The 24,123-nt window shown below is 38.2% G+C and overlaps 5 protein-coding genes across 12 annotated transcripts; 4 read left to right on the top strand and 1 right to left on the bottom strand.

Moving 5' to 3' along the window:
* Nucleotides 1-592: 592 nt before the first annotated feature.
* LOC106658664 (flavin-containing monooxygenase FMO GS-OX-like 2) lies at nucleotides 593-2,492 on the top strand. The gene is made up of 5 exons (XM_014380716.2): nucleotides 593-954; nucleotides 1,034-1,175; nucleotides 1,264-1,607; nucleotides 1,687-1,972; nucleotides 2,052-2,492. Exons 1-5 carry the CDS (start codon nucleotides 683-685, stop codon nucleotides 2,346-2,348), a joined length of 1,341 nt encoding a protein of 446 aa, XP_014236202.1. The 5' UTR covers nucleotides 593-682; the 3' UTR covers nucleotides 2,349-2,492.
* Nucleotides 2,493-4,073: 1,581 nt separating this feature from the next.
* LOC106658662 (flavin-containing monooxygenase FMO GS-OX-like 4) lies at nucleotides 4,074-10,179 on the top strand. 3 transcript variants are annotated; one of them, XM_014380713.2, is made up of 5 exons: nucleotides 4,074-4,800; nucleotides 8,016-8,324; nucleotides 8,388-8,675; nucleotides 8,802-9,005; nucleotides 9,075-10,179. In XM_014380713.2, the coding sequence occupies exons 1-5, from the start codon at nucleotides 4,733-4,735 to the stop codon at nucleotides 9,697-9,699; spliced, it is 1,494 nt and encodes a 497-aa protein (XP_014236199.1). In that variant the 5' UTR covers nucleotides 4,074-4,732; the 3' UTR covers nucleotides 9,700-10,179. The 3 variants fall into 3 exon arrangements, with proteins under 3 accessions (XP_014236199.1, XP_023317171.1, XP_014236201.1); XM_023461403.1 differs by lacking the exon at nucleotides 4,074-4,800 and adding an exon at nucleotides 5,607-5,897; XM_014380715.2 differs by lacking the exon at nucleotides 4,074-4,800 and adding an exon at nucleotides 6,198-7,919.
* Nucleotides 10,180-11,068: 889 nt separating this feature from the next.
* Nucleotides 11,069-12,872, top strand: LOC106658738. Its single transcript, XM_014380829.2, has 6 exons — nucleotides 11,069-11,217; nucleotides 11,386-11,570; nucleotides 11,658-11,718; nucleotides 11,783-12,245; nucleotides 12,320-12,487; nucleotides 12,551-12,872. The coding sequence occupies exons 1-6, from the start codon at nucleotides 11,208-11,210 to the stop codon at nucleotides 12,693-12,695; spliced, it is 1,032 nt and encodes a 343-aa protein (XP_014236315.1). The 5' UTR covers nucleotides 11,069-11,207; the 3' UTR covers nucleotides 12,696-12,872.
* An 85-nt stretch (nucleotides 12,873-12,957) lies between these two features.
* LOC106658737 (SET and MYND domain-containing protein 5) lies at nucleotides 12,958-15,004 on the bottom strand. The gene is made up of 5 exons (XM_014380828.2): nucleotides 14,585-15,004; nucleotides 14,201-14,493; nucleotides 13,819-14,134; nucleotides 13,565-13,742; nucleotides 12,958-13,461 (listed from the first exon to the last, which is right to left on the bottom strand). Exons 1-5 carry the CDS (start codon nucleotides 14,627-14,629, stop codon nucleotides 13,124-13,126), a joined length of 1,170 nt encoding a protein of 389 aa, XP_014236314.1. The 5' UTR covers nucleotides 14,630-15,004; the 3' UTR covers nucleotides 12,958-13,123.
* Nucleotides 15,005-15,107: 103 nt separating this feature from the next.
* Nucleotides 15,108-24,085, top strand: LOC106659128 (poly(U)-binding-splicing factor half pint). 6 transcript variants are annotated; one of them, XM_014381484.2, is made up of 8 exons: nucleotides 15,108-15,331; nucleotides 16,506-16,566; nucleotides 18,774-18,833; nucleotides 19,087-19,247; nucleotides 20,033-20,079; nucleotides 21,299-21,575; nucleotides 21,984-23,118; nucleotides 23,213-24,085. In XM_014381484.2, the coding sequence occupies exons 1-8, from the start codon at nucleotides 15,302-15,304 to the stop codon at nucleotides 23,320-23,322; spliced, it is 1,881 nt and encodes a 626-aa protein (XP_014236970.1). In that variant the 5' UTR covers nucleotides 15,108-15,301; the 3' UTR covers nucleotides 23,323-24,085. The 6 variants fall into 6 exon arrangements, with proteins under 6 accessions (XP_014236970.1, XP_023317200.1, XP_014236969.1 ...); XM_023461432.1 differs by lacking the exon at nucleotides 20,033-20,079 and adding an exon at nucleotides 20,329-20,387 and having other exon boundaries at nucleotides 15,109-15,331; nucleotides 16,509-16,566; XM_014381483.2 differs by lacking the exon at nucleotides 20,033-20,079 and adding an exon at nucleotides 20,329-20,387 and having other exon boundaries at nucleotides 15,109-15,331.
* The last annotated feature ends 38 nt before the right edge of the window (nucleotides 24,086-24,123 follow it).

Raw genomic sequence — 24,123 nt, 5'->3', positions numbered from 1 at the left:
TATGAATTATATGTCATAGCAGCAGCTGCCAATCATAAGAGTCCCGAAAAATTCCCGACTCATCGTTACACGGCCCTTTACACGCATACATTATCGTAAAAAAGTCACCCCATACGATAAAATAATATCACGCGTGTGTTCCGGGATATACGCGTACGATCGAATTGACAATTCATCGTGAGGCGAGAGAAAAAAATGTCAAATTCGTAAAATCTCGTGTATTTGCTCTTTAAGTGTAGAATGTGACATACGTCCCGCGCGTCGCGCGCAGCTTCACACTTACTATAACACGTGTGTAGCCCATAATAGATACAAAGTATCTATATTCACTATTCTCAGATATATGTGTTGAGTGTATGACGCAACGACAACGAACATATGATCGTGACTACTCGACGGTCTGTTTAAACTTCTAGATTACACATATATATCTATATCGGCGACAATATGAATAAGAAAAAGCGCATGCATATATTTATCGCAGTGATTTGACAAAAAGCCGCCATTTTTCTCATCAATTAATCTGTGCAAGCTCTCCGTACTTCCATGTTTACAGAACTACTCTCGGCTCGTTGCTATATATAATTCGATTCTCGAATACGAATCAAACAGTAGTTACAGCTGTAGTGATACAGTAACATCGCAAGCTTAGCTTCGACGACGATTCGAGACGACATCGAAAATGTTCAGGTACGGCTTGATCGTACTTTTCCTGCACTATGCAGTGCTCGGTAGCGAGGCGTCGGCGCTCCCACCGAAGAAGAAGGTCTGCGTGATCGGAGCTGGTGCCACGGGTCTGGCCTCGGCCAAGCACGTAGCCGAGTACCCGGACGAGTTCGACCTCGTGGTCTTCGAGAAGAACAGCTACGTCGGTGGCCTGTGGAACTACACGGACAGCGTCGACGTCGACGAGCACGGCCTGCCCATACACACGAGCATGTACAAGTATCTCAGGTGAGTTTCCACTTTGTTTGACCTTTTTATGCGAAAAAACGATTTTCTTAATAATAAAGTGTTAATTGTTGTGTTTTAGGACTAATCTGCCAAAAGAACTCATGGCTTTCCCAGACTACAGAGATTTCCTCGGCGAAGAGCGAAGCTGCGTCAAGCACGAAACCGTCTTGGCCTATCTACAAAACTTCACCGACCACTTCAATTTACACCAGTACATTCAGGTAAAGAGCAGTTGGAACTGTCGCTTTCATCAGTCACTCAGCAATGCTATAATTCAATTTTTTTTTCTCTCTCTTCTCGGGCACACAGCTGCACACACTGGTCGAAAAGGTCGAAACGGTAATCGGTGATGGCGACTGGCACAGCACGACCTACAAAGTGCACACCAGAAACCTCGACGACAACACGAAATCGACGACGGTCTGCAACGCCCTGATGATCGGCAACGGCCACTACTTCAATCCGAGAATACCCTCGATCCCCGGCATGGAGACGTTCCCCGGCCGCGTGCTGCACAGTCACACCTACAGAAAGCCCGAGGACTTTGCCGGACAGACTGTAGCCGTACTCGGCGCCTCGGCGTCGGGCACCGACATCAGCATCGAAGTCGCCGAGACGGCCCAAAAGGTCTACCTCAGTCACAACAAAGACAGGTGAGTTACAATTAAACGTCGATGCGCGATATTCGAGTGCGGTAAAAATCACGACTTTATACATTGACGCCTTTTTCAGAATCAAGAGCGAACTGCCCGCTAACGTCGAGCAAGTTTCCGGGGTGGTCGCCGTCGATGGCAATACTCTGACACTCAAGGATGGCACGACCATCACTGCCGATGCCTTCATTTTCTGCACCGGCTTCACCTTCACTTATCCATTCCTGGACGAGAGCAGCGGCATCAAAGTCATCGACAATCAAGTCTATCCGCTCTACAAGCACTTGGTGAACATCGAACACCCGTCCATGGCCTTCGTTGGACTACCTCTGCTCGTAGTCCACTTCCCCTTGTTCCACGTTCAGGTAATTATCGATCTGACTTTTGAACATGTTTTAAATTACTCAATTGCAACTTAACACGCAACTTGTGTCATTCTTATAGGCAAAATACTTTGTGGCTCTTCTCCGCGACGAGTTCAAATTACCGAGCAAGGAGATCATGATGAAGGACACGGAACTGAACGGCAGACGCCAGAGATACGCTCACTTCCTGGGCGACGCTCAGTGGGACTACAACGACGCCCTGGCCAAGGAGGCCGGTTTCGAGCCCATTCCCGGCTACTATCGCGAGGGCTACGCCATGTGGCACGCCTATCGCACGGCCAGGGTCTTGCACTACAAGGAGAGCGACCTGCGCATCGACGAGAACGGCAAGCCCACCATCGTCAACCCCAAGTGAGGGGCCTCTGCATCGCACTACACCGATCAATCATTCCAAATCGCTTTTTATTTGACGTACCTAATAAGCAGCGATGACAATTCATTATGTTTCACTTTTTGTAAATATTTAACGTCGTGATAAAAATAAATATAATTAGATTTTACTCGATTCGAACATTTTTTTCTTAAAATTTCATTTCTAAAAAGTTTAAGCTAGAGTAATAATACAGCTTTTAAGAAAAGAAAACATCCGCGAAAATTGAATGAGATTAGCCCACATTAGCTTGGTGTAACCGCTCACTTAATACTGTAAGATTGCGAATAAGAAAAAAAATACATACTCGATCGAGTCTGGTCCAAGCAATGTTGAGCGAGCTCCGCACTCTGATTTCCATTTTATCGAATCTAATTTTCGAGCGCTTTTAGCCACGCGCAAGTTTTTGTGCGTACACGTTTGGCGTCAGAGCTAAACGATATCGATGTTAACGAACAAAAAATCACATAATTAGCATATTATCTTATGCAACTGTCGGGCAATGCACGTATACTACGTGAAAAAATGCTCCTTCCAAAAGTCATAAACAAAATTTTTCGCGACAGTGAAAGAGAAAGAAGGAGAGAAGTGGCGACTAATACGATTCCGGTGAATGTTATAAGTCAGAATCGTGTTAATCCAAAGCGCTGAGCTGATAACGTCAACGAGATAAGATGCTAAGTTCGTTACAATGTTGGCGTAAATTAAGCGTATATGTATGTAATATGTATCGTATTTTTGCAACGAGATGTCAACGATTTTTCCGACGAGTTATGTATTTTGCATAACTCGCATCGTCCAGTCTCTCGTTTCAATGGCAAACATAATATAAAATAAAAACGAAAGAGACAAATCGAGAAATTATATGATCGGACTCGAAACTTCCGTATCGATGCAGCAAAAAAACCCCACTCTCTGACGCTCGTAATGTCGATGACACCGATCGTCGGACGAAAAAATAAAAATAAAAATAAATACAATTTGACGCAGAAAAAGGAGATGATTGCGGCGCGTGCACATGTGTAAGCAAAACTAGAAGGCGATCCTGGAACAAACAACAATCTCTCTCTCTCTCTCTCTCTCTCTCTTTCTCGCTGGTGTCGGATGAATCATCGCATGGAATATTTATTGTTCCAGCGGCGATGTGCATTATACGCTATTAAAAAGCTCGACGCATACACACGATCTTCCACGCTCATATCTATAATGCATACATCCTGCCGTAACATACACACAGACACATATTTTCCATTCGCGCAACAATCGTCTAATTACTCAAGGTTCATGGCAATTGTGTGTACGTGAGCTCGAGTATGTATATTTTGTGCTATACGTGTATAATAGCGCATCTATATAGACATATTCAGGGCAGCATATCGCTGCGATGGATCGAGGACTGAGTTTATCACGTGCAGTCGTCGCAGCAGCTCGATTATGGCAAGCACGACGCATACCGATCTCGCAACTGTACTCGGGGCTTCGGCAAACGATCTCGGAAGAAGAAGCGAGAGATGGAATAAAGAGCTGCATTTATAGCTATCGGACCTATCCGATATAGACTTGTCCCAAGGAAAACCACTCGTGTTTGACTCATCGTCGACTATAGTATTATAATGCTAAGCAATGGGTCTGAAAAAATCCGTCTACTCTCGCGGCGGTGCAACGCGCGGAATTGTGCAGTTCTGCTGCTGCCTTATAGCGAGCTCGCGCGCATTATATACCGACGTGATTGTATCTTAATGAATCTGCGAGCGAGCGCAGACGCTAAATAAACACACTCGTTCAACTATATACACAGGTGTTTTGTCTCTCTCTCTCTCTCTCTCTCTCCTCATACCGCTATCACTCTCACTCTCCAACTACACGTATTTCTCTCTCTCTGTCTCTCTTTTTGCCGCTGCAGTCACCGCCGCGTACATGTACATCGAGAGTACAAGTTTTTATAGCAATTGCAATCATTGTTGCGGCTCGCCTGGCGAAAAGTAGAGCTGCTGCTGCTGCTGCTTCCCAGCTTATTAAGGAGCAGCTATAAATATCCACGAGTTTGGTATACGCGTGTTTGACACTCGTCGAGGCACAGATTGACGCGTGTAGTTGCGCGCGTTACACGACATGCACCGCGAGTGATTACACGTAAGATATCGATCGATAGATCGACAACGGCGAGACGGAGATAAGCCGCTTGACGAAAAGAAGCGGAGACGAGAGATTCGGGTGACGGCAGGAGCAAGTCGATCGAGTTAAGTAGTTTTTGTCTTTTTTCGTTGTTCGCGAGTCGTCGTCGTTGGTCATCGAGTGGAGATTGCGTGCGGGCCGATCTTATATCGCGCGCGTCATTCGAGTGATTTTCGGTGCCAAAGGTGATCGGCATGGATCAGCTCAATACGTCACTGCGGATCGACGATCGAGATCAAGGCTCTCTGGACGCGGCTGGCAGGTAAGAGAGTGTATTTACATTGTACTATAAAGATGACGAGTGCGAGAACAATAGAGGGGAGATCGGCCAAGTGCGGCGGCCGGCAATCGCAAGGACGATTACGGGGAAGCGCGCAAAACGATTTCGCGGCACACGCGGCGATCAAATTCGGCCTTGCGCGTCGTTGTTACTTTTGCTGTTGCAATGACCCATCGGTGGTGCGTGTCGAGAGTCTCGAGACAAGACCTCTCGGAGATGCAAAAAAAGACCCGATTTTCCAGTTTGCGTATGGCATATAGTAATAATTTTCCCTTCGCGTGCGGGTCTCTCTCTCTCTCTTTCCCTCTCTGTGTCTGCGTCGGTACTCGCGTAACGCCGAGAAATCGTGTCGCGATCTCTCGCGCCGACAGCCCGTATTATTGCGTTATTATACGCGCGAGCGTAAACGAGGATATCGGTAAGTGTATCTGTGTGTATATAATACAAACTCGTATATGTACATCGCGAGACGATAAAACTTGCGAGAAAGAGAGACATACAGAGGCAGAAAAGTCTGCAGCGCAGGTAAACGCGTATCGAAGGATGCGACGCTCTCAATGGTGGGGTACGAAGGTATGCTTGTAGTACGATGCACACACGCGGTGAAAGTTCAATGATGTTTTGAATATGCGCATTCATATATATACAAACAACGCGAGACGCGCGCCTTACGGTAGGATACGCACAAATACATGCTCATATCGGCGTCGCGTGCGTGTATATTTACGATATTGTATATACGCGCGCATACGCACGTATATTATACGCACGATCGGCTCGGCATCTCTCTCTCTCTCTCTCTCTTTCTCAGCGGGTCGTTTGTGTGTGTATATATTATATGCAGCGTACGTTGGCGCGGACTTGGCCGACCGAGAGGCAGTAATGGACAAGAGCCGACCGCAAGCGGACCTCCTTCGACCGAACGACGACGGACCTCTCGAGACAGCTCCTCTCTTACATAGTACACGCAATCGAGTTCGTCGATACAATTGACAGAAAGATAGAGACAGCTACGTCGCGTAGCAGGTGTAACCCCAGAGAGTGTGTGTCGCAACGTGTAGCAAGTGATACGATCAAATGTAAATAATAATCACGTACCGATTTATTAATTAGAATTAACGATTTCGTCGTCTGCAGTGGTGCGCCGATCATAAAAATTCGCACGTCGAGTCGAGCGCGTCACCGCTCCGCAAGTTAATCGCCAAGATTGCGCTTTTTGTGTTATCACGTGTGTGCATAATACGTTGCTCTCTCCGTGTACCTGTGTGTGTGTGTGTGTATCTGTGCGTTCCTCGCTGTCTCGCGCGCGCTCGCGAAAATAATAAGCGCGAGCCGCGAGCCAAGCCGAAAGTGTCGTGGGCGCACGTTTGTGCCGATAATAGAGATTTTGGACTGACGCAGATTTGATTATGTCGGCCAACGTGCCGATCGGGTATCTTTATAAGAGATCCTTTTTTATTTTTTTTGTTCCATCTTCGCCTCGCGCTGATCGTATCGTTGCGTTCAGTTCATCGCGCGGTCAAAGTATAATATCGTGGATTGTGCGCGAGTATGTAGGTGCGGTTGCCATTAATTATTATTCCGTTCGATAGAAAAAATTTGAATTTAGCAGAAGCTCGGATATTAAAAAAGCGGCTGACTCAAATTTATAATGCGTGCTAAATCAAATGTGTAGATTATGCGTGATCGGGACTGCTGCACGCAGACGCGCAGTGCTGCTAACGTTGCGAGGCTGCAGCTGCAGCTGAATAAGTAATAGCTTCCTGCTTGTAATCGGCAAATTATAGTGACGATTTACTCGAGATTCAATCATCGATTCTGGAACGTGATCTTATTATTTACCACATGCAGTGTGTGTACCTCTCGTGTTAGACAATAGACGACTGTGGCAGGCGGCGGAGACGCGGCGGGAGTTCGTTGCGGCCAATGTGTATCTCACCTGTGTATTCAATAGCAACAGATCCGCGTAAAAGTCCTCGCGCACGATTGTCCATAAATTATTTTTATCGCAATAATTCGAAATGCCTATAAACATGAATTATACGCAGGCGCAGCAGCGGCATTACTCGCTGATTTTTTAATTGTATTTCTACACGTGCTGTGTATATACTTGTATGTGTGTGTGTGTGTATATTAATGCGTGCGCTTATGTGCATCTGCGCGCGATATCGATTCGATCAACGAGCGCAATCGCGCGTGGACTGCACCCGTGGAAAACAATGATTTATGTAGATTTATACGCTCCGCGCGCCGATCATCCGGACGAAAGCAAAGAACCTGTTTATTGACATTGGCTGCGATTTTATATCATAATTTACCTGCACATCGTTTACGTGCCGATCGGCGAGTCCCATTTATTAACTATACTATACTATGCTATTATAAGATCGATATGAATAATTTGGTGGAATATTTTGTCATTCTTTGATCGATATATATCCGGGTCTAGCTGCCTGGTCCACTGCTCTTGTTTTGGTCCACTAATTGCTCCGAAATCTTTGATGAATAACGCTTGCCGGTGCGAAAGGCCAATCGCGTTTTCAACTCGTTACACCAAAAAACGTTAAAGGTGTAATCCATCAAGGCTATGTAGTTCAATGTTGCCATTACGTATGGGAAAGATTTTGATTCACGGATCTTTTAATCCTATCCAATAAAATTAAGCAAGCGTGTCTAACGCAGTTACGCTTGTCCATATCAATTAGCAGAAAAAAAAGTCGATCGAGAAAGCATAATAGCAAACACAGTCGTTACACGATATTTACGTATCAACATTATACGACGACAATTTATCTTAATAAAAGTTGTTAAATATTTAACCTCGGGTAAATATATATGTATGATACAACGAACGTCTGTATTTAATATAAAATCGTCGGCAATTCCTAATTGCTGCGGGTATTATCGTGAATTCGAAAGTAGCAGCACGTAGTTCAGTTTTGCTCGGGCAGCCGGCACATACCTGTACATACAATACAGCATGTACTTATAAATGCCGATATAGACTTTTGAGGAAAAGAACCAGAAATCGGTAAAGTGCATAAGCTGCAGGTGCCACGAGACAGTATAGAAAATCGTCACACATAACGACGAAAGAAAATGTAAGCTGCACAACCGACGTTGGCTGATCGGCAGTGACAGCTGTACAAAATTGATAAATCCATCGTGTAACATAATTGTAATGGGTTTGTATTTAGGGCCAGCTCAATGAGCCATGGGATCCAACTGCTGCTGTTCTTCGTCTACCTGTTCCAATTGGCGTGGAACGGCGAGGCGGCGGCGGCGTCGGCAGCGAGCTCCAGCCGGGGCAGGAGCAAGGTCTGCATAGTCGGGGCCGGCGTCACGGGCATAGCCGCGGCCAAGGCGTTCGCCGACTATCGCGACGAGTTCGACATCGTCGTCTTCGATCGCAACTCGGACGTCGGCGGACTGTGGATCTACACGGACAGCCAGGACCTGGACGAGCACAATCTGCCCGTGCACAGCAGCATGTACTACAATCTCAGGTGAGTCCGCGACTCGTTGAAAATTCGAAGGACGCGATATCCATGTGGGATATATCCTTGCAGAACGAACCTGCCGAAGGATCTCATGTCTTATCCGGACTACCGCCAGTTCTCCGGTGAGAATCGCAGCTGCGTCAGCCACAAGACGATCGTCCAGTACCTGCGCAACTACACGGACTACTTCGACCTGCGAGGATACATGAAGTTCGACACGCTGGTGGAAAAGATCAGGCCGATCGTCGGAGGCAGCGACGATGACTGGCGCACGACGAGGTGGAGCATCAAGACCCGAGACCTCAACAGCAACGTGAGCGCCGAGACGACCTGCAACGCCGTCGTCGTCTGCAACGGGTGAGGAATGACAATGATTAAAAAACTACGTAACGCGATGGCGATCGGTGAAAGCTGCGCACGATCGCGCATTAACAATACAAGAATTAACGCAATAATATCGTGTACGTGACGATTGTTGGACAGGCACTACACGAAGCCGCGAGTGCCACAGATACCCGGCATCGAGAGCTTCCCGGGCTTGGTGATGCACAGCCACATCTACAGGTACCCGCAGGAGTTCGCCGGCAAAAATGTGCTCGTGCTCGGGGCAGCTGTGTCCGGCATCGACATCAGTATCGACATCAGTAGGTACGCCAGGCGCGTCTATCTCAGTCACAACAAGGACAGGTGAGTGTTTTTTCGATCGAACTAATACGCGAGAACGTACTTCTATATTCGGCTTCCGTGTGAGTTTAGAATCAAGAGCCAACTGCCGCTGAACATCGTGCAGGTGCCCGGCGTGGCCTCGGTCAACGGCAGCATATTCACCCTCAGGGACAACTCGACGGTCAAGGTGGACGCCGTGGTGTTCTGCACGGGCTACGTCTACGATCTGCCCTTCCTGGACGAGAGCAGCGGCCTCAAGATCGACGACAACTACGTCAAGCCGCTCTACAAGTACATGCTCAACGGCGAGCACCCGTCGATGGCCTTCGTCGGTCTGGCGCTGGACGTGGCCCTGTTCCCGCTGGTCGACGTCCAGACCAAGTACTTCGTGGCGCTGATGCGCGACAAGGTCAAGCTGCCCGGCCGGGAGGTGCGCCTGGCCGAGAGCCTGCCCAAGGCCAAGCAGGGCGACCAGCTCAGCGAGAAGGAGAAGAAGTACGCCCACGCTCTGGGTGCCAAGCAGTGGACCTATCAGCAGCAGCTGGCCCAGGAGGCCGACTTCGAGGCGCCGCCGGACTTTTACAGGCAGGCCTACAACATGTGGAGCGCCTATCGCAAGACCGACCTGCTCCATTACAAGGACGGCATGCTCAGAGTCAACAAGAACGGCGCCATCGAAATCATCCATCCGGCCTACAAGCAGTTCGAAGTTTGATCCGCTTCGATTTCCCTTGCTGTTTTTTTTTATATAATTTTTACGATTACTTCAAACTCGAATAGTTAGGCTTTTATATTAAAACGACGTTCGTACGCATCTACGACTGAACTTTTTCAAATGCGAATCAAAGCGGATCAATTGTTTGAATCAATATGACGTTTGGCAAACATGTATTTTGTACATTTTCGACCGAGAATCGAGATTATTTTTATTACGAGGGAATCACGCTGAAACTCAAAGTTTCGCGATGATATTCTCGTGTTTGGTATTCGCCACTTCTCATCGAGGATCGATGTCCATGTGATTTTCATCGGAAGCCTCGACACATGATATAGATTTTTTTTAAGAAACCCTAGATTACGATGTTTAATTTTGACATTAGAATATACGTGTGATAGAATAGGATATGTAAAAATTTTTTGATTTTTAATAAATTTTAGTGAGTCTAGAAATAAACTTCAATAGCATTTAATACGATGTGTATGCGAATACTTTTGATTCGGTTCCTTATTCACAAATTCCACCTACATATTTCTCTAACCATCAATCAATACGTTTTTAATTCCTAGAATTGAAACGTGTAAAAATAATCCAATCAATTAAAAATTGTAGCAATGATGAATTCAAAAAGTTTGCCCATCTGTATCGGGTACAACATAATATGAACTTGACCGAACGGAAATTCCCGAAATTCCTGATTTACGGCAAAACCAAGAACGTCATTGACTGGTTTAGCGGATGATTTAATTCATTCCGGGAAAAAATGTTTACCAAATCAAAATTTATATGTAAACGAGATCTTAATTGGCACTAATAAAATTTAAAAGGCGATTATAAGTTATAACTTGTCTTTTCTCGCAAAAAATTCTCTTATGAAAATATTCGAAGGTATATCATAATTACACGATTGCTCTGTTTGTTTAATTCACAGGCATGATAAAAATATCGAATCATATATAGATCTTAAATTGTGCGACGTCAGTTTCGCATCGACAGGAGTCTATCAATTAAAAAAACAATATTTAATTTTCGATTCGTCCGATAAAGAATTGATAAAACTATGTAAAGAGAGAGGAGATGGTTCCATAAAAATAATCGCGATCAATCCTCCATGCAATTTATCGATGAAATATTTTATACTTAACAAATAGTTTTTTTGCATAACCTGAATCTCTCTTGAATTTCATTTCCTTGCGAAGTCGCCGACTCGTTCGTTGTCTGTTACGTTACGACATATGCCCATGAACACTTGAGACTTCTTCGGGTGCATCGATGCAGCTGAAATATTTTGAGTAACTCGCCATGTTGGCTGTACGGCGATACTTACAGCTTTACATGTAAACAAGTCGCAGCCGGCTATGCGTTGAAATGACGTAAAATTAGGCGCGAGCCTCGCAGCGCCAGTGCCAGTTACAGATTACCCGCCAAATGCTTATCACGACGCTTTTCCAATTTACATTCAACTTTGTAATCGATGGCTTGTAGCCAAGCGATAACAACACGAAATGCCGACCGGTGAGTTGATATTACTTACGTATACCATATAATAAACACACGCGAGTTTTTAACTTGCAGACCGTTGCGTTTCGAAGGTTATGTCGAACTGTCAGTTAACGTTGTTGTTGTGCATTTTGAATTCCGACTGTGCTAGAAAACAAAAATAATGATGAACTCCGTTTACAGTTTCGTCGAGTACGAGGCAAGAACTGGGTGCAGTTATAAAAAAATTCAAATTCGAAGAATTGGAGTCAGCGGTCCTGCCAGTCTTTCCTGAATTAGAATGGAAAAAAATAAAATCCAAACTTGTAAAAAATCATCAGAGCTTTAAGACAGCCAATGCTCTTCAAATTATTGAAGCTGGCATAGAAGTGAGAAAAATTGATATAATTTAACATTTTAAACTACATAAGTATTTTATCACTATTACTATTTTATTTCCTAATTTATAAACACAGCAAAGAGAAGAATTTGATGACAAGGTCCTTAAAGATCGCTTAGCACTTTTACGAGTAATTGGTGAGTATCAACTAACGACTACTGCTCTTAACATTCTCCATTTAACTTTTAATTAATTTTAAAGATGTTAGCAGACATTACTACAAAAAAATTTGGTATGGATATGAATTGAAAGGTAAAGAAGCTCCAGATCATCCTTCGGAAGAAGACATTGAATCACAGGTTGAAAACTGTGCTGTTGAATACCATATGAATATTATCTGTCATGTCGTAAAATATGACAGTCTCATATTTATTTCCATGCAAGAAAAACCGAGGAAAAAAAGAGCAGCTAAACCATCACTGCCAACTTATTTTTGTGTACCAGAGGATGAAAGTTGTATTTTTTGTTGCAAAAAAATTATTCTTAAAAGTTATCTGACAACATTGACTGCTGCTCTGGGTTATAAAAGTTGTAAACAAATAAAGTTATTTGGAAAATCAATCCCATCCTTGGTTAAATTATTGAGAGCAAGAAAGGAAGCTATAGCTAAGGGAGATCACATAAAAGATGCACCAAGATTAAGAAAAGCACCACCTGTTCAAATGTTAGTATAAGATTTCTATACAATTATTTACCAATTGAAACAACAGAAAAATATTCATCAGTAATTTTTTTTAGCGCTATGGGAACAGATTTTACTCAACACACTCATCGCAGAGATTATATTAACAAAATCTTAGGAGAAAATCCCCCAACTTTTGAAACATTAAGAGTTAAAAATATTGATGAAAAGTGGAGGCACAAAGATGCTCTAGAAAAATTTCCTGACGAAGTTGTTTTTACAGGGTAATTTTTAATTATTTTTCACACTATTTCAAAAATATTAATTCATTTTCTTTTTCATTATAGCATTGAATTTCGAAGTACAAGCATTCCTAATCTCCTAAGGAATTTGGTTTATCACAAAATTCTCTTAACTCCTACGCCAGTGTATGCTACAAATATTCTAACTTTAGGAAGAAATGAACTGTCTGTTACAGGTGCTAACAGGTGAAGAACTTGTTAATGTGTGTAAAGTGTAAATATATTTTACTGGATAGTTCATATCTATTATTGAATTGTAAAAATGATGTAATTAATTGGTATATTATTAGTATCAATGTTTATAAATGAATCACGCAACATACAACTAATATTGACGACAATAAAATAGAAACTGAGTGAAACTGTACTTTGAAAGTATGCAGATAAATATTTTAATAATGACAATGCTTTCCATAATATTTTTTTATCAAAAATCACTTTGCTCAGTTAAATATGCTGGTCATAAAATAGATCATATTTAATAACATAAAAATAATATAAATAGTAGAAAATTATTCAATGGATTCTTTATAATAAGATGTTTGACTCTTCGATTTACAACAAACTTTTTTTTAAATGCTTAAACATTTAGTTCTATCACAAAAATTATATTTACAATCATTCAAAGTCTGAGTCTGGATCACTACAGTCTTCACTACTTATACTAGTTACATCAGAATCATCAGCTTCTAAAATACATTTATCACATTGACAAATGAACAAGTATTGCGATTTCAAAATTTTTTGACGACTGTGTCTACTTCTGGAAGTGTGACACTCATCTAAATAGGAAATGCATATTTCTTGTCCAGGATGCATGTCTTGTATAGCTTTTACAGCTAAACGACTATTACCATGAGGAAATTCCACAATTGCATTAGGGAAACAACTATGGTTTATACATGATTGCAAGCTGTATAAACCAGATCCTTCATTATTCAAAAATGTTCCAACAACTAAAATAATACAAAAATATATTTTAGAAACATTGTACTACATTATAAGTTTACTAACTTAACTGATCTACATTGTAAGTAATTAGGTAAGTTATTTATTTACCTTCTTCTATATCATCATAAATTTTGTCAATGATCGCATCTATATGCTTACGTTCATTTCTTGGCAGTTCTAAAGCTTCAAGATTTTTGGTCCACTTACTGAGTGGGCTTGAACCAATTCCTTGCCCGTTAGTACCAATAAGAGCCATCAAGTTTCTAAATCCCTCTTCAGTAAACCACTGTAAATAAAAATAATTTTTTCATAAATTTAAGTTAAAAAATATAAAAGTATATACATGGAGATCCTCTGCATACCTCTGGAACAAGATGAGTATCAACAGCTTTGCAGACCATCTGTCTAAGAACATCAATCTGACCAATAAATTTATCTCCTAATAAATTGTGAGTAATTTCTTGAGCTTCATTAACAGTTTTATTGCAGAATTGGGAAAAAGCAGAAATAATAGCTTGCTTATCTGTTGCTTGATTGATCATAGCAACCATTCGAGGTATCAACATTACAGTTGCAGTCTCAGGTGGATAATGCATTTGTTTCCATGTTTCTTTTAATTGTACAAGTGGGTGGAAATCATTGATATCTTTTGTCTGTAAACAAAGACTTTGATGATACCTGGAAAAAACAACTCATTTAGTTTTTTAATAAAAAAAGCAAGATCAAAGTTGAAAAAAAAAATACCTTGTCAAAGCTTCATTCAGACAATTGGAACTGCAAAATTTGGTACCACAGGCTTCGCATTCTGTAATGGAAGCTTTATCTGTCTCGCAACATTCAGGGTATGGCAACATTAAATTCTTATTGTTTGTCAAGCGCCTAACATTTTCTTCTGCAGTCTCTAAAGGTTTAAAACAAAAGTCACAGGCCAAATATTTGTATTCTTGATTCCAAGCAAATTGACAGCTAACCAAGGGATTTTCTTCAAAAATAACATCTCCTTCTTTGTAGTATTTGGTCGCAAATAACCCTTTGCCCTGGAGGTAATAATAGCAGATATAATTTGAGTTACTTTTTACAAAAAATTAGATTGCACTTCTATTTGAGTAAATTGCAGTAAAAACTTACTTTCAGATCATCAACAATTCGAACTTCGTAACCAGATTGCTCCATTGCTGAGACAATGAATTGTTATCACTTTAATACTATTAATTATATTAATTGTCGTTTCAGTTTCTGTGCAGTCAATAACTCTAATGCGTTCTATTAACCTTTCCGAAAAGTGCGGAACTAAACGCACATGTGCTTTTATACTGCTTACTTTCGAAATCTTTAATATTAGGGTGTGACGAAGCGCAGACGAAACAGCCTCGCAACTGAGATCAGTGAATCTTTCATTTATATAATTTGTCAATAAGATTCTGACAGTAAAATAAATGGAAACAGATAATTAATAAGATTACTCATCAGATTTGATAGTTTTTAATATCGTAAAAAAATAGAAAAATGAAAGTTATTAATGATCGCTTGTTAGAGTGATTTGAATTATCGAGTTAAGTGACGGTCCCGAAAGAATGACAAAGAACAGAATGACTGAACGCCGTAAAGCCGACAGCGCTCCTCACGCGCTTACAGGCTACAGGCTACGGCCGACAATTGTAGTGTCAAGCGCATACGTTGCCCTGCAGTCGTACGTTTGCTTACCTCAGCAAAGCATCAAAGACCAAAGTGCTAGCTTTTCATCTGTCGCGATCAGTCAGCTCGGAGACTTATTATTACTCCAACTAAACATTTAAATTACTTTTTTAAAGTTAACTCGCGATCGTCGTCTATTACGTCCACAAAATGGCAACCATGAACGGAGTTATGCAAATGGTAAGTGCGATTGCATTTTTCTGTATACGATAAGCGTGCTTTTGTGAAAGTGGTCGATATAGCCAGCAAAAACATCATGGCGGACGCGGAGATTACGTCTTATGTTTCTTTCCGTGGTGATGTTGTTGACAGTATGGAAGAATTATTTTCTATTATTTTTCGCTCTAATGACATAAAGAAAATTAGACATCTTCATAGCTCACAGTTTCATTACGAACTGGTGCGATTAAATCGTGACGTTGAATATCCACTTATTCACGATATGCCAGCTGAAAGTAAGACTCCCCTCCAACTTATGACCGGAACGAAATATTTACGTTCTGCTGGGGAGTTAAGAAAAGTCCCTAGGCCATGAATCAAACAATGGTTAATTTGATCAAAATTTATAATAATCATATAGTATTCTAAATTAATCAAATTAAATGCCTTGAAATAGTGCGTGTAGTTTAACATACAAATCAACATTATTTGTCGTTATTATAGGCACGATTACGATATCCGTGGCACCGCAATGTTATCATCAATTCCAACAGGGGACACTAAAACTTTAAATTTTGAGTGCTTAAATAGTATAATACCCACGTAGCATCTTATCGTGGGCCAGTGCTGGGCCAGTACTGACAGCGTTGGTGTCAGTACTGGAATCAATGTTGGACCAGTACTGGCTGGATACTGGAATGATAACAATAAATCAGTACTGGCAGCCAGTATTGGCCCACACTCTCCACAATCTTGGGCCAGTACTGGATACCAAAAAATATTTTTTTGATACTGGCTCGATAATGGCACCTGATATTGGGTCAGTTCTGGCATAATATTGGTTGCCAGTACTGATTTACAGTTATCATTCCAGTATCCAGCCAGTACTGGACCAAGATGAAAAAAAAAACCAGTACTGACAGCCAATATTGTGCCAGTATTGGTCCGTGATAATCGTATTGGCGCTTCTTACGTGGGTTACTGCCCTAGGCCGGGAAAAACAGAAAAGTCCCAGGGCACATGAAATAAGCAACCGAGGCGAAGCCGATAATTATTATAGATAATTTGAAATCAATTTAACTATAAATAGCAAACGACTCGCAAGCAAAGTAGTAATTACTACTAACCAATCATTTTAAATATTATTATGACTATTATCAATTTTATTGTTTTTTACAAGTAAATCTTTTTTTAGCAGGCCTCAGTGATGCATGAAAATATGGGGGAACCTGTCATGAAGAAACCAAAACTTGAAGGTAAATTGCTAAAAGATTTTATATATCATCTATATCATTGTTACAAATTTGGTAGTATCACCTTCCTGAAATCTGCAAATTAAAGAAGAAAAATGTAGGAAAAATTTATTATCTAGCATTAATTTTTACATCACATTGACACACCAAGGCTTTCAAGAGCCTGCTATGGTATAATATTCTCAAAGATGTTTTATGTATATCTTAATGTTCTAATTTTAAAAGGTATATGGGGGGAAATTAATAAATGTAAACTATTTGCTAGGCATATGGTAGGGCTGTAAACCTTAAAACTAATGTATGGTTGTCCTTCTGTTCTGAGATGTTACAGTGGAAAGACAGTACAAAATCTGTGGCCTTCGACTCAGCTGTGATCGTGAGCGCGCACCAAAGAAAAGAAAGAGAGTCAATCTGAGTTTTGCGCAAACTCTTCCACTGACTCACCACACCTAAATATGTCGAGTACATTACTATTACGAATGTTAGATAGGTCAGCATAGTAGGATAGAAAATTATTTGCTACTTTTAATTACAAATCTCTCTCTTGATACTGTAAGCTACTTAATATTTTTATTTTCAATTATAAATTAATGTTAAAAAAATTAAATATTTAAATCTTGCCGAAAGAGATTTGTATTTAAATAGAGCAGTGGCGATATTTTTTTTTTTTTTTTATAATCATATTTATATATAATTTTTTTGTTTGTTTATTTTCAATTATTTATGTAACCAGGTAAGTTTAATCACCTCCTCAATCTGGATATTCATTTTAAATCGCCACAATTACATTTTACAATTTCAAAAAAGGGCATAATCGAATTATTAGGTTGGATCAGGCAATCTTAATTGTTTAGCAAAGAGAAATTATTTCAGTATTCTTCTTTGCTTTGTGCTTACAGATCTCTGCGTCACGTCAGTCTCGGATTATTAGTATGCGCAACTCTCATTGCTTGACCATGAACATGGTTGGCCATATCAATTTTCAGACATAAACTGAAATTCATAAAATTCTCAATGTAGGCTTAAAAGTCCAGTCATGCATGATTGAAAATATATGTTTATACATGTATCGAAAAATGACTTGAATTTGTTTGAATTTATTTGTTTAAATGTCTGAACTTGAGCTCAAATATTTTAGGGAATATATTTTTAAAAAATATTTATTTTATTGTTATTTTTTTCTAAGTACCATGATTAATAAATAGACAACTATTTTTATTCAAACTGGTTGTCAGTAGACTAATGTAATACTGAAAATTTATTACTTTTTTTCAAACATATTCGGACATTTTCTGGATCTTAATGTAAAGAGCATTACAAAAATAATTTGTTTGGTCTCTTAAATATCATACAATTTATAAACATAGTATATTAATCTATACATGATGATTTTTAAAAGAATTACTTAATCTCAAATTTCTTCCCTTTGAGACAAGCATCTTATCAAAGCGTCATTTTTGTTTATTTCTGTTTCAGAAACATTATTCCAGCTGTATTGGTAGTGATTGATGCATATATTATTTTCTTTTGATTATACTCAAAATAACATTATGCATCTAAAAGTATAATGTGTGAGAATAGAGTTTATTTGACCTTAATGAACTTTAAATAAAGTCTGTAAATAATTTTTTTCTTTGATTACTTGAAATGTACAAGTATTAATCTCAATTTAATACTATAAATTTCAATGTTTCTTATGAAGAATTTCTCTTTTCTACCCATTTTATATAGGTATTATCTTATGAGATTGTTTTAATTTATTTGAGCTTTCAGTTCCATGTGGATACCTCATCATGGAAATGCTGAGTGGCATCATTTTGACCTATTAACCATGAACCAATCATGTTATATTGATTTAGTTTTTAACTGTCCTTGTGCCAGAAGTACTTTACAAAATATTTTTCAACTCAATATTCTTTGCTTTCATGTCTACTGATAATGTTGTTTTTTTTCTCAATTTTACAGAACTAAACACATGATTCTGGTTCCAAGCAATGCAAAGATCATTACTAGAATTCTTGTAAAGAAAATAAATAAAAATAAATGATAAAATAATAAAATGCTTGAACCATCAGTGACACGGAAAATATAATTGAATAAGAGAAAAAAATGTTGTGCGTTTTTAAGATAAATAAGTAGATCAACAAAAACGATGGTTCAAGTATTATAGGTTTTATTTTGAAATCATCTAATTATTATTTTTTTTACAGGTTCAGAGTTTTTAAATGGTCCTATTTATGACCTCAATCAAACAGGACAAGTAGTAGCAGGTAAATATTTTAATATTTTATTCTATTTTTATGTTCTAAGAGTCATAAACAACCATTTTCTAAGTATGTTTAAATATGATGTGTATTTACTCGTGACTTTTGTAACAAGTTGAGTCCTTTTAATTATACTTAAAAGTCGATTCCTTTAAAGTATGAGCGTTAAGCTAATAAGATCTGATATTCAATTGTGTGTACTTATTTTACATCCAAAATAGTAGGAAAACCGATATAACATTTTTTTTTTAATTTTTAGGACCTGGTGCAAAATTCATGTCACTACCTGGAATTTTAGGCGCTGGCCTACCAAAAATATCATCAGAACAGCAAGAAACTGTAACAAGAGCTAAGAAATATGCAATGGAACAAAGTATTAAAATGGTCTTAATGAAACAAACTTTAGCACACCAACAGCAGGTGAGCAATCATTTAAATCTTTTTGTGCCACCCCAACATAAAGTTGCATTTTGCTCTCACCAAGCAAAATCAAAATATTACTTTCGGCTGGGAGATTCACGAAAAACTGTATTTGTATTTAGCAAAAAAAACTCAGAGTATGTGATATCTGCCTTGGCTGATAAATTATACATTCTCCGAGAGTTTCCAGTTTTTCACTACCTACCCCTCATAGGGTAACTTCATGGTTTTGAATTATTGATTGTAATTGATTTTTTATTTTTGGTGACAATTAATATTTTTGAAAGACAAAGATAGAATATTATGATTGCTAAAAGAAAAAAAATGAAGTTATCTCAAAATTAATAAACAAATTTTGTGTGAAAATCTGCAACTTGATGAAGTATACAAGTGTATCAATTATGTGATCATAATTTTTTTTTTTTTTTTTTCATATAATTATTGTAAAAATCAATATTAACACTAATGATATTATTAATATTATTATTATCATGATTAATATTCTCACTATAGTTACAGATTTTACCACGAAATTTTTAAGCATAATATATCTTAGCTCTTTGCCAAAATTATAATTTAATAACTAAAACAAAATAAATATTTTTCCTCAATTAAAATGATAATAAAATATAATCAAAAAAATGAAGAGATCAATGAAGTGAAGAAATGCTTCAAAAACATTTCACAATAATCCCAGCTGTGTGAAATAATATTGATCTCTAATTATGGAAAGTATTCTTTTCAAACAAATAATTATTCATCTTGAAAATTTTTTTTTTCTCCAGAAAACTAAGTACGCATTGAGACATCAAGTTTTAGGTCTGATGTGCAGGTTAGTATTTAATAACAAATTAAAAATAAACAATACCAAACACAGGTAAATTATACCATCATCAACACTAAGTCCCTTTGGTTTGAAAAAAAGAGTTCTTATGGGTAATGCGAGAGAGTTTTTATATTAAATAATAAAACTTAAAATTTTAAATTTAAAACATGGTAAAAGAGCTAAATAGAATAAAATTATAAATAAATAAGTAAGGGAATGGGTATCATTCAAGTGTTATGGGTATTTGTGTTACAGCAAATGGCTAGTCAAAGGAATCAGGTTCAAAGACAGCAGGCTCTAGCTCTGATGTGCAGGTTCGTTTGGTTTACCATTCCGAAAATCAAATTTTTCATAAAAAACTACCCCTATTTCCATTTATCTTAGAATTCCATTGTACTTTCTATTATATCAGATCTCACTTAATCAAAATCCCATATACTCCCTAATTCATTAACCAAGCATATTAGATTGATCTTTTTTCTTGCCGACTTCATCTTAATTTTTATAATCTCATTTATTCTCTTTGCTTTATTTTTCACTATCAGATTGTTTTATTGTCAACTTATTCTTAGTAATTACCATGATTTTTTATTGATAACTATCATAAATATAAAATGTTCCTAGCAATAATTGTTTCATGGGCTATACTTTAGAGGTGCATAATAGCATGTTGTAACCATTACAAAATAATTAGGACCCTCGATGCTTTTCTATTGTTCTGAATTAACAAAATTTCCAAAATTCCATTCATTTCATGATAATTCATTCTTGTGGATTAACTTTTTTATTTTAACATATTAGTTTCTGTATGAAAACCATCTACTTTTTTTAAGTTTTGAAGTTTCAATGATTAAAATTTTGGTTTATAATATTGCATGTACATAGTTATTTGAATTGATAAAGTACTTGGGAACTATGTGACTAAAGGGTTGATGAATCAAGCTCTAATTGTATGGTATAATTTGGTGACTTTATTAATACCTGGCTATGACTCAATAATCGAGACATTTAAAAATTTTTTTTTCAAGTCTTCTTCTGAATTTAGACAGCTTGGGGAATTTTCAAGTTTTTATTGTCAATATGAAAAATGTAATTATTTGTGAACTTCACAAGAAAATTACCTAGTACTATAAATCACTGCTTCATTGGCCGGTTATTGGTAAAGTCACTCTACGAATAAATTTATTTTTAAAATTTTTAACTAAATAATTTTTTTGTTCAACAGAGTTTACGTTGGAAGCATAAGTTTTGAGTTGAAAGAGGACACCATTAGGCAGGCGTTTCTTCCTTTTGGACCAATCAAGTCTATCAACATGTCATGGGATCCAATTACTCAAAAACATAAAGGTTTTGCATTCGTAGAGTACGAAATACCCGAAGCAGCGCAACTTGCGCTTGAGCAAATGAATGGAGTTACTATTGGTGGACGAAATATCAAGGTAGCTGGTCGTACTAATTTCCCGAATAACCTGTCCTTGAAAAATCCTAATGAATCCATGGAGGTTCGAAGTAACTTAATTTCCTTCTATATTTTACTTATCCTATTTTTCTTATAGACAAAGTTTTCTCTAAATTGAAGAATCTTTAACCTTATTCCTTAATATTCCAACCTTAATCGTTAATATCTCTCAATTCTACTCAAAAGTAAACATAAGAAAGTAAAGATTCTTTGAGTTATTGATAAAGTAAATGAGTTGGTTTATGAATGATTTTTTTCAATTTCTTTATTTATAGTTGTAATTAGAGTACTAAAGACCTCTCATTTACTTTATAACTTTTCAAATTGATTTTTTTATTGAATACTTTTTATTACTGTTTCTAATTTTAAAATAATATTTTTACTTTAATTTAGAATAAGTAAAAAAAATAGTGTTAATTTAATTTATTAATTTGATTTGAATGTCCACCAGGTCGTTGGGCGTCCATCCAACATGCCTCAAGCTCAATCGGTCATTGATGAAATCACAGAAGAAAGTAAACACTACAATCGCATTTACGTAGCGTCAATCCATCAAGATCTCACGGAGGATGATATCAAGTCAGTCTTCGAGGCGTTTGGTCCCATCACCTATTGCAAACTTGCTCAAAGCAGCTCGCCTCATCGTCATAAGGGCTATGGTTTCATCGAATACGAGACCATGCAATCGGCTCTTGAAGCTATATCATCGATGAACCTATTCGATCTTGGAGGACAATTTTTACGCGTAGGACGAGCAATTACACCACCTAACGCGTTGATGGGACCACCAACTGGTAACAGCATGATGCCAACAGCAGCAGCTGTGGCTGCCGCAGCGGCTACTGCTAAAATTCAAGCTATGGATGCAGTGGCAAGCAACGCTGTTGCATTGGGATTAAATAAATTAGGCGCTGCTGCGACGCCATTGATAAACTCTGTAATACCCATAGCTAGACCTACACTTGCATCCGCTCCTCTTCTTGCCTCTTCTACCCCAGTACCTACTGTTGCTCCACTAATTCCACCACCAGGCATTGCTATTCCACAAGCTTTGAGTAAGCCAGCAGCTATTATTCCTGCTATACCTGGACAATCTGTGGTTATTCCACCACCAACAGTTGTAACACCTACAGCCATTGGGCAAACTATACCAATTCCAGTACCAGTGTCCCAGCCAGCAGTAACGTCTACAGCTTCTCTCATTGCACCAACTTCAGGTCCAGAAGCCATGAAACGAGCGCAAGAACAAGCTGTTGCGAAACAGCAAGAAGAGCTACAAAAAAAATTATTAGAAGAAGCTGAGCCACAAACACTTCAGCAGCAAGAAAATATGTCTATTAAAGGGCAGAGTGCACGTCATCTGGTAATGCAAAAGCTTATGCGTAAGGTAGAATCTCGCGTCGTAGTTTTACGTAATATGGTCTCGCCCGAGGACGTCGATCAAACGTTACAAGAAGAAATCCAAGATGAATGCTCCAAATTCGGTGTAGTTGAAAGAGTTATAATCTATAACGAAAAACAGTCGGAAGATGAAGACGATCCCGAGGTTATTGTCAAAATTTTCGTTGAATTTTCACAAATGGGAGGTAAGTTCTCGATTCTCGACTCGATGAAATTATTAATAAATTATTCAATCAATCAAATTTGAATACTTCATGATTGTGATTTTATTTTTTTCAGAGGCTGAAAGAGCAAGAGATGTACTTAATGGACGTTATTTCGGCGGACGAATGGTCAAAGGAGAATTATATGATCAAGATCTATATGATAATCATGACTATTCAGGTTGAAGAATTAGAAAGTAGTCCAGGAGCCATTAACACTTTCTCCTATGGCTGAAAATGTATTGGTTTCAATAATCCTCAATTATATTAATCCGTGGAATTAAATCGCAAGTGATTTGACTTTTGAGAAAATTGAGAATAAAATATTAGGCTTAAAAAATAATTGACAACACAATATTAGGATTGTAAATTCTATTTCATACTCTAATTTATATTTAGTGGTTTGTTTTTTAAGGGAATGAATGATTTTATTTTCATAGTCGTTAGTCGATAGAAAGTATTTAGCACTTAATCTTCTATATGTGAATATTGTTCACTGTTGCAGTATGTTTACTGATCATTGTTATGCAGACACGCTATGAATCATGTACATTATATAATTGATTGAAACTTAAAATTAATTCAATTTGTTGACTTAATTTTTTTTTCTTGAATGCATAGAACTAAGATTTGTAATTGGGAGAATTTTTTTATTAAGTTAATTTATAATACAAATATCTCCTAGACTACGTTTTTTATTATCATTATTAAATTAACTTAATACAAAGCACTTGTTTGTAGAAATGAATGTACTGACTATAACCAACGTACCACATTTATGAGTGAAAGAAAGTTGTTTATTTGAATGCTTCAAATAAGATATTTGTATAAATAATTTTTTGCGGAAAGTAAAAATTGCATCATCTTTGAAAAATTAGCTTGGTGAATTTACGTTTATAAAATGTTAGCTTTAGAACATGTTCATCAATAAAAAAAAAATACTAAATGATAACTATAGTATACATTTATTTGAATAAAAAAGTGAAT

The sequence above is a fragment of the Trichogramma pretiosum genome, unplaced genomic scaffold, assembly GCF_000599845.2.
Source record: "Trichogramma pretiosum strain Unisexual culture from Peru unplaced genomic scaffold, Tpre_2.0 scaffold2, whole genome shotgun sequence".
Classification (NCBI taxonomy): domain Eukaryota; kingdom Metazoa; phylum Arthropoda; class Insecta; order Hymenoptera; family Trichogrammatidae; genus Trichogramma; species Trichogramma pretiosum.
This window is presented reverse-complemented; position numbering and strand designations above follow the sequence as displayed.